Raw genomic sequence first — 15,286 nt, 5'->3', positions numbered from 1 at the left:
GCCCTTTCAGCATATTTGTTGAGCATGCAGTACCTTCGATGTTGTGTGGCGATGGTTCTGGAGAGTATTTGTCATTGTTTTGGATTGCTGCAATAATAATAAACATGCATTTGCATAAAGCAAGCATATTTGTCCACTCCCATGTTGATAAGGGTATTAAAAACTTGAAAATTATCCCTTTAAGGTACATTTAGAACAGATAAAAAAATATGCGATCAATTTGAGATTAATTGCCAGTTAACTACAGACATCATCACAATTAATCGCCAATAAATATTTTAACCGATTGACAGCCCTAGTGTAAATGTAAAAAAACTCCAACATTTCCTTCACTGGAGCAATTGTTATTAATACATTCCTACACTGTTTATTCAAGAGCACACACAAACAACCACAGGCACACAACCACAGGCACATACACACTGTCAGGACCCTGCACACGGCAAATACACATGCAAAGGAAGCCGCCGACAGAATATTAAAATGCATGTGTGTGTGCAGCAGTTTGCTCGGAGCCTTAATGAAAGCCTTATGAAGTAGCGTAATGTGCTGTAAGGAGATTAGGTTATTTGATTTCTGTCTTAGGAATTTATATTAGTCACCACTCACTACATACTCTTTCATTAAATACAGAAAAGTGGGTCTCATTTACAAAGCTCAGATTAATGTTTAAAATGCATATCTTTTGTCGCACAGGCCTCTTGTGTGTGTATGTGTGTGTGAGTGTGTACCCCAACAGATAATGGCTTATAAGAAGCAGTGATCATTCTCCTACTTGCCTGCACTAAAAAATGCAATGTATTACACCCCAGATTATTTGGAGAGAAGGCCCATTAACGCCTCATATTTCATGTGGTAATTCTTAAAGCTGTCATAAACCTATTGAAGCATTAACATGTGTTATTAAAAGCCTGTGAATGTATGGGAATCTGTCAAAAGCCAGAATAATGCCTCTGTCAACATGTTCCAAGAGAAGGCCACACAATGGAGACATAAATGATACATCACAACAGTACTGACAGCCTGAGTAGGGACCCCATACGCTTTGTGCTGCTGAATGATCCATCGCTATATATGTGTGTGTGCGTGTTTGTGTGCGCCTGTTGTGTTGCATTCACCCCTTCATCCCAATCCCATCCTCAGCCGGTCGGTCGGACCACTGCAGGGTCGGCAAGTGACAACCAGGCTCTGATCTGCCATTGGCTTAAACAGGCGTCCATCTCAGCACCTGCCAATCATACTACCATGGAGATGGGTTGGCAGCGTTGTGGTGATGGCAGGGGTTCGGCACAGTGTTGCCAGGAGGAAGCTGTGTGTTAATATGGGTGGTGAAAGATGCCAGCGGTCAGGGGAAAAGAGGGTAAGAGACTCTGTGGGAAAATGTGAGGAGGGGGGGTGTGTGTTTGCTACATGAATGAAAGAGAGTTGAGCTGGTAGTAGAGGACACCTGGAGGTCTGCAGAGCTCTACGTGTGTGTAGGTGAGCATGCACAAGAACATGTATGAAAGACGTATTGTGCATATGTACATGTTTACACTATTATGTTTTTCCATGTGTGCACCGTGCATTTAATTGAATGTTCAGTGAAAGACTCCACTTGTGTATAAATAAAGTGTATTCATGCCCGGGCTCTGAGAGCCAAACCAATTTTTGCCCATATGCACACATCCACAGAACAATTGCTCTTTCATTTAGGCTTCCATTGTATCTCACAGCATCCATCATCCATAAACTCCTGAAGGCAAGGCCACACACACCCACACACCCACACACAAACACAAAGCAAAGCCTATTGTTGGAGCTGCCAGTATGGTTGTTACCAGCTGAAAGAGCGAAAGAACTGTACACATCCAACACTTAATATACGGTCACATGTGAATAAATACAATGTTCAATAAATTACTCCACTGCTGTAATCATTTCTTGTTTCGTAATGTGCCACATACATGTTGCAACTATCAAAACCAATAACTGCGGCCGAGCTTTATGTTTATGAAGAAAATAAACAAAGCTTATGGCTTGAGGCTGTGTACGACTTCCTATCAATGATCAAGAGCTACAAGCCGTACAAGCATGAATGATAAATAGAGTACAGGAAACCTGCTGGAGCATAATATACCCCCCTGAACTAATGTGTCATAATTGAAATGAATGTTGTACTGAATCAAACAAGTGTTGTGTGTTTTGGAGCTCCACCCTGTGTGATAGATGAGACTTCTACACCTCTGCAGAGCCGTGCAATCCATCTCAAAGGCACGCTCTCACACACTCACAACCAGATATCAAGTATAACCAAATACATGTTCTCATGTGTATGCACCCTGACACTTACTTTGCTGGATACATAAACAGTTGTATGACACCGCACGCACAACATGTCCTCACTTATATTCTAGTTATATCGCTTTGTCATCGTTTTTATCAGTCTAGGTCACACTTTGGTACTTTGATTCTATCCTGAGAAAACCACACTGTCTCTAGAAACAAGATCGGCCAGACAGTCAGATATTTGTGACTAAACCAGGCATTTAGCAATAGTATTAAAATGATTTTGTTTAGAAGCAGTATTAATTTTGGTGGCTATTTTAGATTTAGTCTTAGTCTTAGTCTTTAGACGAAAAGTCCTTTTAGTCCACATTTTAGTCTTTTCAGCCCTTTATAGTTTTAGTCTAGTTTTAGTCGACGGAAACTCAAAACATTTTGGTCTTTGATTTTTGACGAAAAGTAGTCGATCACATATTGGTAACAGGGTTATACCAAGTGTTAAAATCGGCAACATTTCACTCCTTTAACACTTTTGCTTGTGTAACATCTTAAGTTAAATAATTCCGCCTGGCCCTGCTAAAAAGTCTAAAGAAAGCATTCTTGATGTGACCACTGTGACTGTATTTGCAGTGCACCTGCAGTGACAGGCGCACTGGACAGTCAGTCAGTTCACGGCACTCTGAATTGCTTATGCATCTTTCAAAAAGGAGTTGATCAAAACTTACTAAATGTGTCTGATGTATCACCAAACTGGAATAAATCAAGCTGTAGATGCAGAGCTTTTTACGGTAATAGCGGCAACAACGGCAAACATCAAATATTAAACAGATATCCCCCGGTTGTGTCTTGGTCACTATAGCACGCCGGGGGTAAAAATCATCAATGAAACTGAGACAGATGCATGGAGGCGGGGGAGCTGGTTCATAAAACACACCTGCAGCAGGTAGAGACCAAGCTAACGCCCCTCAGATAATAACTCAGCCTGTCACAGGAAGTCATCACTTTTATCTTCAAAGATTAGACGCACAGTGAGGGAAAATATGGATTCTTAATGTCCCCTGGTCCACTACTAAAGTTTTTGTCTCGTCATCGTCTTGTCAAAAAAATGTAAACATATGTTCTTCAGAGTTTTTATCATCAGTGATGCACTTTAGATCGTCAAAGTCTCATTTTCATCTTGAAAAAGTGAGTCGTTGATGAACATTTATCGTCATAATTTCGTTAACAAAATTAGCATTGTTTAGAAGTGCAGCTGAAAATGAGCCCACAATAATATTGGCATAAATCCTCACCATGAGGAAAAATCTGACAATTCTTAGTATAGTTAGTCTGCACACAGGGATGAACATTTTGTGGTAATCCAGGTTAAAATTGTACCACTCGTTCTCTGTCTTTCTCCTACTAATCCTCTTCTTTTCATCTTCCATTCACTTTGGACAATGCTTAGAATTGAATATATAAATATATAAATATATTTCATCCGACTTGTGATTAGCTTACAGATTTGCGAGCCGTGTTGGTCCTCCTTCCTTTATCTCAGAACTCAGCAGTTAACTTGTTAAACAGAGTTGTTGTATTAAAGACAGACAGGCCAAACCATGAAAATCTGATCCAAGCTGTATCAAATATTTCCATTTCCCTTCATGTTTGAGAAAGAAGCAAACTGAGGAACAGGGGCCTCTTGAAAACCAGGTTCAGTCAGAGGCCCATGATGTGTGTATGTTACGTAAACCATCAGGGTGAAATGTTGCTGAGAGGCCTAATTGGAAAGGCATAGCCAGGCCTGCTCAGTGCGAGTAGTGTGTGGCCTTTGGAGCAGCACCCGGTGGAGGAAAGCCAGCTTTGTGCCCCAGGAAAAGCTTACCACACTGGGTGGCAAAGTCACTAAACTCCCCTCCCCCATGCCTGTGGTCGTTGAGCACCCATTTTCTCTCCTGCCCTTCCATCCATCCATAGGTCCATCCATCAGTGAAGCCCATGAGCGGCTGCCTTCTGTGGGTGTGTGTCATTGTAGCTTGGCAGGCACACACCACAGCTTCAGCGGCAGGCGCCAGGGATAATTTGATTTTTAATTCAACACGACTCCTCGGCTAATAGTTTGAGCTGGGGATTAATTAATCTGATTTGACTTGTGCTAATTTTTTGCCCCGCTTCTCACCCGTCGATGCAGCAAACAAACAAACTGGTGAGGCCGTGATCTCGCAGGCTCTGTCCTGACACACATGTTGAGTATGAGAGATAGAGTCCTGAGGCGACAGATATGGAGCCAGTGGAAGCCCAGAGAAAGCAAGGCATGGTGTTACTAGTGTTGCTTTTGCATGTGTGTGTACAACCAGTTTGTGTGTGCACCTTGATGTGTTTATGGAGGATGCTGGATCTGAGCCTGGTCTGACAGAGGAATGCTGGGAGGCAGTGAACTAATCACGACAACAGCCTGCCTCTTGAAAGGAGGGCGAAACATAGAGAAGGTCACCAACTATTTTCGCTGCCAAAATATGGGTCAGATTGGATCTGGGTGAGTTGCTCACAGATAACTTGTATGTATTGTGGGAAAAAAAATGGGCCAGGCAATGGAGCATTTCTTCTCGGAGGCTTTTTAGAGGTTGGAGAGGCAGATCCAGTCGAGGCCCTACAGGGAGAAACCAGGAAAACCACCAGGCTTCATCATCTCACACAGTCAGAGAGCACTTCCACTTTTTCTAATACGCTCTGCAAGGGAACTTTAAAAATGAATAGACCTCAGAGTGCAGGCTGGATAGCGTGCACTTTGTGGTGAAGACTTTGTGAAATCACTGTCTCTCAGTTTGCACACCAAACCCACAGATGCCCACACACTTGCAAGGTGCATGTGGAGGTATGGAGCATAAGGAGTTTTGTATCACAACAACAAAAGGTACATTTCAAAGTCAGCTTGCCTCTTTGTTGAAATGATGCAAACCCACTAGTGTTCACAGAAATGTGTCAAACTGAGCAGTCTCTGAGTCAAAGCTCTCTCTATCTTTATTTTTCTCTCATTCTCTCTGGCTTGTAACCAACCTCTCTGCGTGGCAGAAAATAACATTGCTCTGCTCAAGAGAGACCACACATGGGAGAAACAGCCTACGCCTGCTGCTCTCTCCTTCAGGATAAAAAATAAAAATAATAAAAAAAAACTAGCCAACATCTCACACACCACTTTGAAATCTCTATCACAGTCAGTCCAGCTCCTCTCCTATTTCTGCTCTCTTGGTCACCCTGGACCTTTTTCTTCCAATAATACAGCAAAGACAGGAAAAACACTGGAATGCTCGGCCTGATGTTTGCTCTCACAAAAACACAGATAGACACACACATACATACATATGCACACCTTGATGCACAGGCACAAATAGATGCACTTATTCAAGAGTAAAGACATACATATAGAACACCACAAAACACAAGCACACCTAGGGAAGCTGTGGGAGTTCAAAGAAGGGTCTATGTTTTCCAAGAGAGCTGGTGTACACTAAGTGAACCAATGAATTCCCAGCAGCAGTGCTCCAGCAGGTCTACTGTACTGTAGCACCGCACCTGAGGGGCAAGACCTATGCTGAGACCTGTGCTGTGTGGTCATCACTAATGCACTATTTCTAGAGTCTGCTGTGAGTCTACCTTACATAAATAATGGATTATGTTGTATTCTGTTTGAATTCTTTGGAGGTAGGTTTGCTTTTTTGCTTCAAAGGAGGCTTTGAGCATGGAGAGAAGCGACATGACTTGTGCTGCATAATCACCCAAGCGTTCCTCTGGACTCTGAGAGGACCCAAATGTTGAGCCACCTGTTAGCAGCTTCCCAGCATTGTGAGATTGGTGGGGGAGGACGTGCCGGGCAAACGGGAGGGACAGAACAGAGGCTCAGTCTGGGCACGAGGGGTGTGCGAAACCTGTGCCAGCAAAGCGCAGAGATTTACAACAAGCCGACCTAGCCGGTGTCAAGACTGATCTAACGCAATGCCACAGACAACACAAATCACCTCCCATACATAACGCTGCCACTGACAACTCATTTCATCTTCTGTACTAATGAATTCATCATCAGGAGGGATCTGCCTTAGGATGCCTCAGCCCTGAGCAGAGAAGGAGTAATGGCTTAGATAAGTCATCATCATCAACATCATCACCAGCACACTTGCAACACCTTGCCTTTTTTTTCAGATCAGGAGCAACAGTTTGTGAGTGTGTGGCGTCCTTGACAAAGTTGCAACAGGGAAACTTTAGCAGCATTCAAGGTTGTTATAAGGATGCATATCGGAGTGTCACAGATGCACAGCCTGAGTGTGAGAATCAGCATGAGTATGCGAATGTCAATGGAATTTGAATGTGTTGTGGTACGAGTGGATAACTCACTGAGTGTAGGAGCTCTTACGGTAGCAAGCAAGTGTATATGTGTGTATCTGTGTGTGTCTGTATGAGGGAGTCTAAGCGGCGCAGTCAGGGAGCTGTCAGCAGAGAGCCAGGGAGCAGGCTGATCACAGGGCTGCTGTACGTTTGAAGTCTCCCAGGGACTGACAGCTTCTCTCCCCATGGGATCCCCTTCCCTCGCCCCTTCTCTCCTCTCTGCTTTACCCTTTTCTCCATATCATTCCTCTTTATCCTCCATCTTTTCCCTACACACAGCTTCTCCTACTCAGGGTTTCGCCTCATCCCATTGATGGAGGGGGTATGCGGAAGCACACTTGCGCTCTCTTGGGACTGTTAGTACCTCCAAAATAAGGCGGCTCTGTTCAGCAGCAAACACGCCTAGGAATGTGTCTCTGTAAATACTGACATGATGAGCTGCCATCTCTCATTGTCTGACATTCTGGCTGACATTCAATCTGGCTTGGTGGCAAGAGGGCACAGACAGGCGACCTTCAGCCTTGAGATGGATGAGTGCATGGATACCAGGACTTGAATGCATAATTAAATATAATCAGAAGGAAGGATCGTTCAAGATTGTGTTTTTCTGTATGTTTCTAGTTTACATTAAATATGTGAATAGCATGATTAGACTTTTTTCTGCACACCCTCTCAGGCCCCTCCTCCACAGGTCAAGGTGCAGCAGGATTTCATCTCTGATCGGGCTGTGTGTTAACACGAGCCCATCCGTCATGGGGACAGAGTGTCGGCTGGATGTCCCTGTCACTGAGCTGTCCTTTTTGTCAGACAGCCAGATCCATCACAGTGAGATGGGGACTGATCCTCGCCAGCGGATGCCAACCGCCCCCCAAATACATACAAATATGCAAATTAACGACAAAATAAACATCACCCTGCAAACGAGCCATCCATCAATGACCAGTTTCTCAGTAGCTCAGCATTGGCACGGCAACACCAATCAGCCACTCCGTCAGAGGGAGTGATGAAACGCCATCCACTCATCTTTCGTTACTCCTTCCCCCTCCTTATATCATCCACGTTCTGTCCCCCTTTCATCAGTTCCTCTTTGCTATTTTTCATGCACACCTTTTCCAATTTTCTCCTCTCACTCTTCACTTGCACTCATTCACTAAATCTCAAACACTTTGTCAGCTCCTTGTTGTCATCTTCGCCCATCATTCCCCCTCTCCTGTCTATTTTCCAAAGCTCTCTCCTCTCTTCAAGTGCCTTTTGTTCATCATCGTCATTAAGAATCATCTGGGGTCATGTGAATGGATACTTGTTCTGTTTCTCTGTTTGGATAGATGATGACTTGAGGGGAACATTTTGCCATTAGGGAAGCTTTATAAATCAGCCCATGTGACATTTCTTTCCATGCAGAGCCTGGCGTGTGGGGTCCAATACATCACCTCATAATTTCTGTGCGACACACAACAGTGATCTGTTTTCATGTAAAACCAAACCACATAAATCTAAATTATAGCAACATGCATGTGTCATTGTTCTGGTCATACATTTTTTTGTCGACATGAATTTGAAATCTGTGTGAGTTCCTTTCAAAAAGCCAAGAAAGTGGAATGGAAAGAAAGATCTGCTAATGGAATAAAAGTCAAAGGAAGGAAAAAAAAACACAGAGCAGTTGGAATTCTCCAGGAGCTGAGTCAGTCAGGACTCAAGTTGCCTTTCTGGCAGTCTGTGTAGACATCCCCTCTGTTTATGTTACACACACAGGGTCTAAAAGTTTCACAGTGAAAGTTGTTGCAAAGGTCTCTAATGAGCAATTAGGCTGTCAAGCTAAACTACACAATGAAAGGAGATTTATTACTTTTCTCACTCTACCTTCTACATAACCTGTGAAATGTTACATGCATCCCTCAATGACATGTTGAGTCTGCGCCGCCAGTCCTCGCACCTTGGACTGGAGTTATTGCTGCTGCTGCTACTGTGCCTCAGCCAGACTAGTTTATCAGACCTCTTGTGGGCCCATTTATAAAAACCACAGTCACTTTATACCCTTCTTCTTCTGTCAACATTGTTTTGAGCTCCAGTTTGTCTGATTCTGCACCAGTCTCTGCAAAGCAATTACAGCTTCATAAAGGTCTGTGGTAAGCCACCCGGCGGCTGGTGGGAGATCTCCTTCCTTTGAGCCGCAGAGGGAAGCAGCTCAGCCCCAGAAAAAAAAAAGAAAATATGACATTCCTCAGACGAGGCTTACTGCCACCCCAATGGCTCCATCTCACTTCGGCTAATTCGACAATGAGTGGGTGTTAAGTTGTGACGGCGTAGTAAAAAGTATGTCCCTCTATACTTCACACTTTATTATATATGTAGTGTAAAGTGCGTTGTTATTTAGAAGGAGTGGAGGCCAATAAAGTACTCACTTCTTTGTCTCCCTGTTGTGGTGTCTGCCTGTGTGTACGTGTATCTACATCTGGGCATTCGACAGACAAAATAAAGGAAAACACAAAAGACATGAAAGGAAGAGGAGCCGTGATACATAGTGTATTTGCATGCAGTGCGGACGTGCACATGCAGATGCACTGGTTTTAGGAGCATTCTGTGAAGAGCGGCGGCGAAGGGTGACACAGAGGGCCGAGGGGAACTCTCTCTGTGGAGGCCAGCGTGCAGTCATCCTGTCTGCTCGCCACATCAGCTCTGACCACATCAACCACAAGACATCCCCACACTGAGTGTACAAACACTAACCTCTCTGTCTCCCTGCCTTTATCTGTTTATTCCGTCTGCAGTTGTATCTGGTTCAAACCACTCATGCTCACTTTATGCCCATTTTTGTCTCTCTTTTAATTACCCTTTTTTCTCCACTGACTTTAGAAGATCTACTTACAAAAAACCTTCCCCCTCTTCTTGCCTGGCACTAACTTGTGATTTGAAATCTGAGGGGAAAAAAAACATTCTCTGCTTGTCTTCTCCTTGCGTGTGCCATCATTTGGAGGCTGTGCAGTGAGGATTCAATATTACTGTGCTGGGGTTTAAGTTTGTTCCCGCATTGATACATCTGTCAGCCACATGTTTCCCTCAGCCAGCCGCCGTTCTTGAACAGCTGTACACAGCTGAAGTAAGTGCTTTTCAGTGAGAGTGGGTTGGTGTTTATTGGATTCTATTGAGTGAATGCATGTAGCTGTCCATGTGTGTCATGTGTCCCCTACATGCTTTCATTTAAGGGGATTAGAGCCACACCCTGTCAGAGAAGCTTCACACTAAACACTGGGCTCATAAAAATCCCTTGTGGAGTTCTGTGACCCGGTTGTCCTCACAGATTCCTTTGTGTTTATCACAGCAACAGTGGGAATCAATCAGTACCTCATTCCATGTTGTTCTATGGCATTATCTTCAAAGCTTCCTCGCTCTCTTATGTACAGCAATGTCACAGGGTTTGAATGAGCTCATTGATGGAGCAATTTCTCTCTGGGAGCATCTTTCTTCAGCCCTCCCAAGGCCAAAGATCCTTCTCTCCACTTATCATATTCTTGCCATGAATTGAGGTTCACAGTCAATCAAGGCTGTTGCAACCAAGCGGCAACCTCCGGTCTCAAACTATGAAGCCCATGCGGAATTGTTATAAACTGCAGTTCATCAAGAATCCGCTTGAGGCTGGCTGCAGAAACACCAGAAACCACATAGACACCAATCCAAAAAAAACGATCTTTGCATTATTAATAAACATGTTTACAGCCTGATACAAAAAACGGCTTGGCTCTACGTTGCTAATCTCTCTATCGGCACACACTGTACGGGGGGCAAATTTTTTTCTAATGCGATGGTTCAGAAGATATTAAGATTACAAGTTTTTGCCCAAATAGGGACATGACTGACTTGACTCCCGGACGGGAACACATAGCTGTTGGCTAGGAGGCTCAAACTCCGCCCCTTTACGTCACACTATGTCTGGTTGAGTTCCGCATTTCAAATATGGCCGCCTCCATCGATTGGCTTCAAAACAGCGCTCAGGAACAGATGGGTGACGTCACAGATACTACGTCCATATTTTATACCATCTATGGTTGCAACATAAGGTACAGAGGGTTTCGCTTCAAAATCCCATTTCAGGTAAAAGAAATGTGTATACAAATTAGGTAAAAGAAAAAAAATAACAACGCCAATCTCCCGATCTGTTTCCGGTGTGACACCCTTGATTCTGTGAAACCACATGAAGTGCTGAGGCTCACACTGGGAGTCGATGCAGGAGAAACAGAGCAGAGAGACACAGTGCAGAGAGCTCCTCAGCTGAGGACACACTGAGTGACTAACACTGTGAAAACTGGACAGCATAACTGCTCAGAAGATTACACATACTGTAATAGGACGGCTTTGTAGACTTATTTAAACCCACACCATGCGGAAATTCACAGCCCAACAAGCTGCTGCCTATCAGTCTGTGCAGCCCGTCTCTTAAAACTTCTCAATTTAATGAGAGTGAAGCAAAGGTGACGCAATCCTTGCTTGGATGCCTCCCCAGTAAACATGGCTGCCAAGAGTGAAGAGCGGCCCTGGCCAGGGTGAAGTCAGCGTCTGAAGAACAGTGGAGTTAGTCAGGATAAGTGAGCCCACTGGGCAGCAGTTCTGGGCCAGTAGCCCTGTTCTCTGAGGAGTTCTTTATGGCCAGTCCATCACCCAGAGAAAGCCCCCACCCCTGCACACAGGGACTCCATCCACACACACTTCATCTGAGTCTCAAAATTCTCAGTGTGAAACAGGAAATCGGTCACACTTAACTCTGATTTATTCGCTTCTGTACTTTGTAATTAGATTGCCCTTTAAAAACTATTTAAAGACTTAACTTCAATTCAGATCTTTGCATGATTTTGAATAAAGCTGAAGCTCCTTTAAACAGAGGTGAGTAAATCTCGCTTTAGACACACTTTAAAAATGCTTATGATGTTAAAAAAACAGAATAAGATTTAATAAAGATGTTGAAGATATCTTGAAGAGCAGAGTTAATAAAATCCAAATGCATTTCGTTACGCCCACTGCAACTTTGTTTGAAATTCAACATTTGACCAGCTCTCCTGATGATTGAAAAAATGTTCTCCTTTGTTTTTGGAAGTTTGGTTTTGTCTCTCAGAGGGCTCATTTATTTTTTCTGCTTTGTTCTCCAATTTCCTTTACTCATCAAATATTCAGTTTTCTGTTTAACTTGTTTCTTCTCAGGCATAAATGAAACGAATCTGACCGAAACCATGGTCACATCATTTCCACCCCTCATCCATCATGTCTTGTCACAACAGGGGCAGGGAAGTGGTCTTGCGCTCATTCTGGGAACGGATGTAGTTGACTGTGCTGGACCATGCTCGCAGTGTTACTCCATAGTTCCAGCACTTAGTTATGAGGGTAACTGAGAGTTTGTTTTTGTTAAAAAGGTGAAGTTAAGTTGAGCATTTATTGTGGGGCTTTTGTTGGCATGTGGAGTATGGGTGAGGAAGCCACTCTAAACAGCCTACAGAGATATCTTGTGAGGACTTACCAAAGCCAAAGGCAGCTGGAGCAGGAATGGGAGCCGACTGGACTGGTGTGGAGGTGTAGAGACCGGTCACCAGCAGACCATCAAAGGATACACTGGTAGATATGGTTACTGTAGAGACAGAGAAACAGAAGATGGTTGATACAGATGTTCTTGAGCTCAATCCAACTGACTAAGTAAAACAGAAACCATTTCTGAGATGAAAATGAAAAAATGGTGACCTTAATGAATAATCACACAAGGCAAGGCGAGGCAATTTTATTTGTACAGCGCATTTCATACACGAGGGCAACTCAATGTGCTTTACATTAAAACATTAAAAGCATTGGAAACATTCAGACAAGCATAAAAGCACACAATTAAAATGACAAATATAATAAAACATTGAAAAGAAAAGGAAAATTAGAATATATTAAAAAATAAAATTAAGATTTGCATTTAAAGCAAGTTAAAATAAGCTAAGATAGGAAGGCAGTGGCAAATAAAAAAGTCTTAGTCTTTGATTTTAAAGAGGTGAGAGTTGGAGCGGACCTGCAGCTTTCAGGGAGTTTGTTCCAGATATGTGGTGCATAATGACTAAACGCTGCTTCACCATGTTTCATTCTGACTCTCTGGACTGAAAGCAGACCAGTACCTGATGACCTCAGAGGTCGAGGTGGTTCATAAAGTAGCAGCAGATCAGAAAAGTATTTTGGATCTAAATCATTCAGTGCTTTATATATATATCAGCAGGATTTTAAAGTCTATTCTCTGACAGACAGGAAGCCAGTGTGGAGATCTAAGAACTGGAGTGATGTGATCTACTTTTTTGGTCCTTGTTAGGACTCGAGCAGCAGCATTCTGTATGAGCTGCAGGTGTCTGATGGACTTTTTAGGGAGTCCAGTAAAGACCCCGTTACAGTAGTCTAGTCTGCTAAAGATAAATGCATGGACGAGTTTGCCTGCATCCTGCTGAGACATAAGTCCTTTAATCCTTGATATATTCTTAAGGTGATAGTAGGCTGACTTTGTAATTGTCTTAATGTGGCTGCTGAAATTAAGGTCTGAGTCTATGATTACACCAAGGCTTCTGGCTTTGTTTGAACATTTCATCTGTGCAGATTGGATCTGAGCAGTAACCTTTAACCTTTCTTCCTTGGCTCCAAAAACAATCATTTCATTTTTTTCTTTGTTCTGGCTCGTCCACTCATTGATTTGTTCAATGCATTTACTCAGCGTTTTTATGGGACTATAATCCCCTGGTGATATGGTGATGTAAATGTGTGTGTCATCTGCATAGCTATGGTATTTTATTTTGTAGTTTCTTATTATCTGACCTAAGGGGAGCATGTAGATGTTGAATAGCAGAGGCCCTAAAAGTTAAACTGTATGTACTGCTGGTAATGCGTCAGAGATCACAAGTACAAGTAATGTTCACACTTTGTTAGCAAACTACACAGATTATTAGTCAGTGTGTTACATATGCGTGGACAGGGAGCTCTGGGAGCGTGTAAACACTACAGCTCCATAACATTATGCTGCTAATGAGCACAGGGCTCAGGTGTTAACAAGAGACATGTAAAGTGACCATTATCTGGAAGGCCGGTGAGCTCAAACACCCTGCAGGAGAGGAGAGTGCACAGACGTATGAGCAGGTGCAAAAGCAACAATGCCTCAGACACAAACACACACATGCATACGCACATGCCCCCACACAGACACACATGAGAGTCTGCTACATGTAGGTTCCAGTGAGTGTTAAAGTAGTAAAAACAACAAAAAGGTAACATGACCTTCCTCTCTGACTCACAGCAAATCCCTCATGAAAGTAATCCAACTCATCCTGAACACACCACACTGCTTTGATCAAAGCCTGTTCCTATTGATAACCATATTAAAAGAGACTGATGAGCTAATTCACTGTAACCCTGATAGCCTTGCTAATCCTCTAGTCATCACAGGTCACCACAAACAGCAGCAGAGCAGAAAGCCTGCCAGAGGTCTGTTATCTGCTTGTACAGATCTACAGCTTAGTGTATCCAGGCTCTAGTTAACTATCGATCTACCCTGTAAACAAAGGCCCTGATTGACGGGACCACAGAGCCAGCTACATCACTGGAGGGAAAGAGCTCAGCCACTGGACTGCTTCCAGCCAGACAGATCAGAGCTCAAGGGAACAGTCTTCAGCTCAAAGGAACTCCCAAAAAATACACTTTTACACGATGAGGAATGAAATCTAACAGAGGAGAAAGATGGAGGCGCTCTTATTTCCTGACCCAGAAATCCCCAGGCATTCAGGGGGAAAGGGGAATCAGAAAAAGAGGCGACACCCGAGGCACTGGTGTGTTTTTAGTAAGAATAGTAACATGTCAGTTTGGTCTCGGGCGTTCACTTTTTGGGGGGTTTTGGTGTGTTTCAATAACGCATCTGGACTGAGCAGACTCCTGTGTGGCCCTGTGTTTGTCTGGAGTGCTCCATTAACTAGTCCTCACACAAGGCGCCCAGCGTGTTTGCGCGTGTGTGTGTGTGACTGTGTGTGTTCTGCATCTGTCTGAGTATATTGGACGTGCTACACCCTGTCTTCAGAGTAGAGCACAGTTCAGCACATCTCTCCCCTTCGTGTCCTTTCTCCATATAAAAGCCTCAATAATTCATCCCCCGACTCACTTTATTATATCCAGACATTTCCTCCTCTCGTCTCTTTTGTGGTTTATAGCCAGAAATACAGCTATAGCACTGATACTGTATCAAACATGCTCTCTGCTGCACTATAGTATACAACTGTAAATAACATTCTGCTTTAATCTTTTATAAAAAAAATCCCACCCAAGGATGAGATCCAAGAATACAAATGATGCGTGCTTCAAGAATACTACATCATCATTTTTGTTTTAATAACCAATTCAAATCATGCAAACTTCAAAAGCACAAAAAAACATGGTAAATAAGATAAATAGGATACATTTCCTGTAAGATATTAAGTTAGAGCTGGGCGATATTGAAAATGATGTTATCACGATAAAATATTCCATATCAGTCGATATCGATAATCATCATCAAATCATAATTTATTTACATTTAAAGGCAGATTTTCGGTCCTGAGTGAAAGTTGAAGACATCAGACAGTTTGTTAGCGTGTATCTGGATTTAGTTTTCTGATAAGCTTCTTGAATCCATCATTTC

The 15,286-nt window shown here is 43.2% G+C and overlaps 1 protein-coding gene across 1 annotated transcript in view; it reads right to left on the bottom strand.

Moving 5' to 3' along the window:
- The window catches only part of reln (reelin), an 83,047-nt gene extending 70,648 nt beyond the window's left edge, over positions 1 to 12,399 (bottom strand). Inside the window, exons 1-2 of the mRNA XM_034685146.1 lie at positions 12,393 to 12,399; positions 12,128 to 12,235 (exon numbers count right to left, since the gene is read on the bottom strand). Coding sequence (XP_034541037.1) covers positions 12,128 to 12,235; positions 12,393 to 12,399 — 115 coding nt within the window. The remainder of the gene's footprint in view (positions 1 to 12,127; positions 12,236 to 12,392) is intronic.
- Between the last annotated feature and the right edge of the window lie 2,887 nt (positions 12,400 to 15,286).

This window comes from Notolabrus celidotus, chromosome 6 (genome assembly GCF_009762535.1).
Source record: "Notolabrus celidotus isolate fNotCel1 chromosome 6, fNotCel1.pri, whole genome shotgun sequence".
NCBI lineage: Eukaryota > Metazoa > Chordata > Actinopteri > Labriformes > Labridae > Notolabrus > Notolabrus celidotus.
Note: the sequence above shows the minus strand (reverse complement) of the source record. Positions and strands in the feature narration are given on the sequence as shown.